General features: G+C 34.1%; 1 protein-coding gene across 1 annotated transcript in view; it reads right to left on the bottom strand.

Annotated features, from left to right (window-relative positions):
- LOC105118069 (uncharacterized) overlaps window positions 1–451 on the bottom strand; it is a 920-nt gene extending 469 nt beyond the window's left edge. Inside the window, exon 1 of the mRNA XM_011015934.1 lies at window positions 22–451. Within this exon, the coding sequence (XP_011014236.1) occupies window positions 22–400 (379 nt within the window). The 5' untranslated portion in view covers window positions 401–451. The remainder of the gene's footprint in view (window positions 1–21) is intronic.
- Between the last annotated feature and the right edge of the window lie 3,177 nt (window positions 452–3,628).

Raw genomic sequence — 3,628 nt, 5'->3', positions numbered from 1 at the left:
AATTAAAAAATGGGGCGGGGCCTGCCACTGTGTTCAGTCTAGGAGTGGCAGCTTCAACAGGGAATAGGAGACCCCTTTGTGGCTTCTGGTTTTGGGAGCCAAAAATCCCAATGGCAGGGTAGTGGCCAGAAATGAAGAAGATGCTGTGAGCGGGGTCTGATGGCCGGGGTTGAGGGGAGAAGGAAAAGTCAGGCGATGTGGAAGAGGAAAAATTCAAGAGTAAACGGGGCTCTCTTTGTGTTTTGGCCAGAGAGCTCAGAAGAGAAAATGAGTTGGGGCCTTCTGTTGGCTGAGAGAGGGGAGAAGGTCGGTGTGGCTTTTTGGGAGAGTCCCACGGAGGAAGGAGAGCTTTGGTTTTTTCAAAGGAAGGGGCGGCCGACTTGGTTTCAGAGGGTGGCATCTGCAGGAGAAAGGGTTTTAGGTTTAGGCTTTCTTTTTTTTACTCTCCCTTCTTTTCTTTTCTTTTTTTCTATAGCCTAGTATTTATAGGGAAGTGTTATTTATAGGGGAAGTGTGGCTTGGCCACAGGTCCCTCAATTTTTTTTTTTAATTTTAATTGTTTTATATTTTTATATTTTTTGTATTTTTTTATTTTTTTAAAAATCGAGTAATATTAACGTCGACTCAACATAAAAAATCAGTAATTGTAAAATTAATAATTTAAAAGTTGAACGCGTTTAAAATACCTTTGAAAATTTAAATTCTTCTAAGATGACGTTGAAAATACTAAAAATGATGCAAATATATCAAAATACACCTTTTTTTGGGTTTTTTTTGTTATTTTTTGTTTTTTCTGAAAATTTATCAAAAATATAATAAAAAATTAGATAGCAACAAATGTCCCCTCTTTACAATGTTTACAAAGTAAAAATTCCTTAATGTTTTACATCGTAAGCTTGTAAAGAAAACAAATGGTCTTCCTGGCTTACCGAGTGATTCACTCAGCCAATGACTTTGGTTTTTTAAAAGAAAATGGTCTCATTATCTTGGGTGACTTGTCCCTTTTGAAGAAAATTGGTCTATTTTCATGGGCGACCTGTCTACACTCTCAAACTGGTCTATTTTTATGGGCGACTTGCGCACACATACTCATTGTGGTATGTTTTCAGGGGCGGCCAGCCTACACACACTTACCTGATCTATTTTCACGGGCGACCTGCACTTTTGCTTAGGTTAACCTAAGATCCAATCTGATAATCTTCTTTAACCAGAACCAAAATCGATGTGTAGCTTGGTCAACCTGAAATCCCATTTAGCGATTCGCTTTAACCAAAGCTAAATTCTATGTGTGGTTGGGCTAACCTGAGATCTCATCTAACGATCTCCTTTAACCAGAATAAAAATTCAGTGTATAGTTCGGTCAACCTGAAATCTCATCTAGCATTCCCTTTAACCAAAACTAAACTTTTTATGTGGTTGGGTTAGCCTGAGATCCCATCTAGTGATCTCCTTTAACCAGAACCAATACAAAGATATATGTATGGTGTCATTATAATGGGTGACCTATCCAGAAAAGTGATGGTCTCATTGTGATGGGTGACCTACCTAAGTGGAAAAAATGATGGTCTCATTGTGATGGGTGACATACCTAAAAAAATGATGGTCTCATTATGATAGGTGACCTGCCCAAATGAAAGATGAAAGGTGGTCTCATTGTTATGGGTGACTGACACGACTAAAAGATTGTTGTCTTCTCCCAAGTGTAGGAGTGTCGAAGTAATAAATAACCCAGCAAGATCGGAGTCGAACCACAAGGAGGTTAATTGTACAAATTATAAACAACAACAATAGTAGCAATAACAACAACAACAATAATAGTAGCAATAACAATACTAATAATACTACTAGTAGTAGTAGTAGTAGTAGTAGTAGTAGTACTAGTAGTAATAGTAATAATAATAATAATAATAACAACAACAACAACAACAATAACAATTATAATAATAATAATAATAATAATAATAATAATAATAAAGAAGAAGAAGAAGAAGAAGATGAGAACTTTGAGATGGAATATTAACGTAAGGATTAAACAATGATAATAACAAATGTCAAGGTTAGAGGTTCCACTAATGGTATGTCAAACAAGTATAGTATAAACTCTTATTACTTAATTGGAAACCACACACAAAGTAGGTTCCAATCTGATTATAGATTGTTAACATGATTACATTAGTCATCTTATTTGATTAATGCTAATACTTGTAAATCTCGTCAAGCATTCATGATTATAACTTATGTTAACAACAAATCAAGTTCCTTTCATAGCTTAGGTATCGGTTATACCATGCAGTATGGGCTATAAAAGGACCAAGCATTTGTTGTACCAAGTGTTATACAACATAAATCAAGATTAGTCATTTAACAAGCAAAGTATTAAAGAGTGAATAAGATAACAAATACAAAACATGTTAGTATCAAACAGTAAAGTCCATATTGAGTTTACATTATACTTATTCTTACATCATTAGTGTAACTTTTTCACCTTGACATAATAAACTTAGCTAGACATAATGAAAGAAAGAAAAATAGATAAACAAAATAATAACATAAATAAGATAAAAGTTAACTAAGTAAAGGAAAGGAAATGAAAGGCATAAACTTGATATTAATGAAAACAAAGCATAAACATTATAAAAAATATAAAGAGAGAAAGCAAGAGCATGATCTTGATCTAGACACCAAGATGCCTAAATGCATGGCAAATACCTTCTTTTATAGGCCAAAAGTAGGAACTATTGATTTGATGACTAATTGATGAGTAGCTGGCAACCTCTTGACTTGGTAACAATCCTTATCTTCTTTTATCTGCCCAAAACGTCATTGATAATGTCAAAATTGGAACCACTTGAAAACATGAAAGTTGTAGAAAATTATCTCAGCTTTCTTTTGTAAAAACTTCAGATCATTTCAACTTCTAGAACTCTAGATATGGCCAAAATACTGATCAGTGCTCGGGCTGGAGGACAGATTCAGACTTCTTTGTTGTTGCTCCAATTTGAACTTGAAAATGGCCTTTTTAGATCTTGGGCTCCATATGAAAGTTATAGGCCTATGTCTTACCTTTCCATCCATATAAAGTAGAACTAAATTTGAGATCTACAGCTCTAGATATAATCCAATTACCGAACAGTGTTTCAGTTTGGATTGCACCAACATCTCTTTTCTAAGTTTGGCCATCTCTTTGTCCTTCCAATTTCAGTTCTTAAATTCATCAATCAATCCTTTCATTTATGTGATAGGCCTGCATTTAAAATGAACATTTACCATAAATTAAAGGTATCTTATATTATTAGATATATTATTATAAAACATGCTTTAGTTAAGGAATTATTGATACTTCAAGTGCAAAATGATGATATAAAACCTTGATAAAAATACACTTTTAAGTATCAATCAGTGACCTACCTATATGGAAGATGATGGTCTCATTATGATGGGTAACCTACCCAGATGGAAGATGATGGTCTTATTATCATGAGTGACCTACCCAGAAAAAAAAAAAAATGGTCTCATTATGATGAGGGACTTACCCAAATGAAAAATAAGGGTCTTATTATGATGGGTGACCTACCTAAATAGAAAGTATAAAGTGGTCTCATTGTTATGGGTGATCTACCAAAAGAAT

This window comes from Populus euphratica, unplaced genomic scaffold (assembly GCF_000495115.2).
Source record: "Populus euphratica unplaced genomic scaffold, PopEup_1.0 scaffold1701.1, whole genome shotgun sequence".
Classification (NCBI taxonomy): domain Eukaryota; kingdom Viridiplantae; phylum Streptophyta; class Magnoliopsida; order Malpighiales; family Salicaceae; genus Populus; species Populus euphratica.
This window is presented reverse-complemented; position numbering and strand designations above follow the sequence as displayed.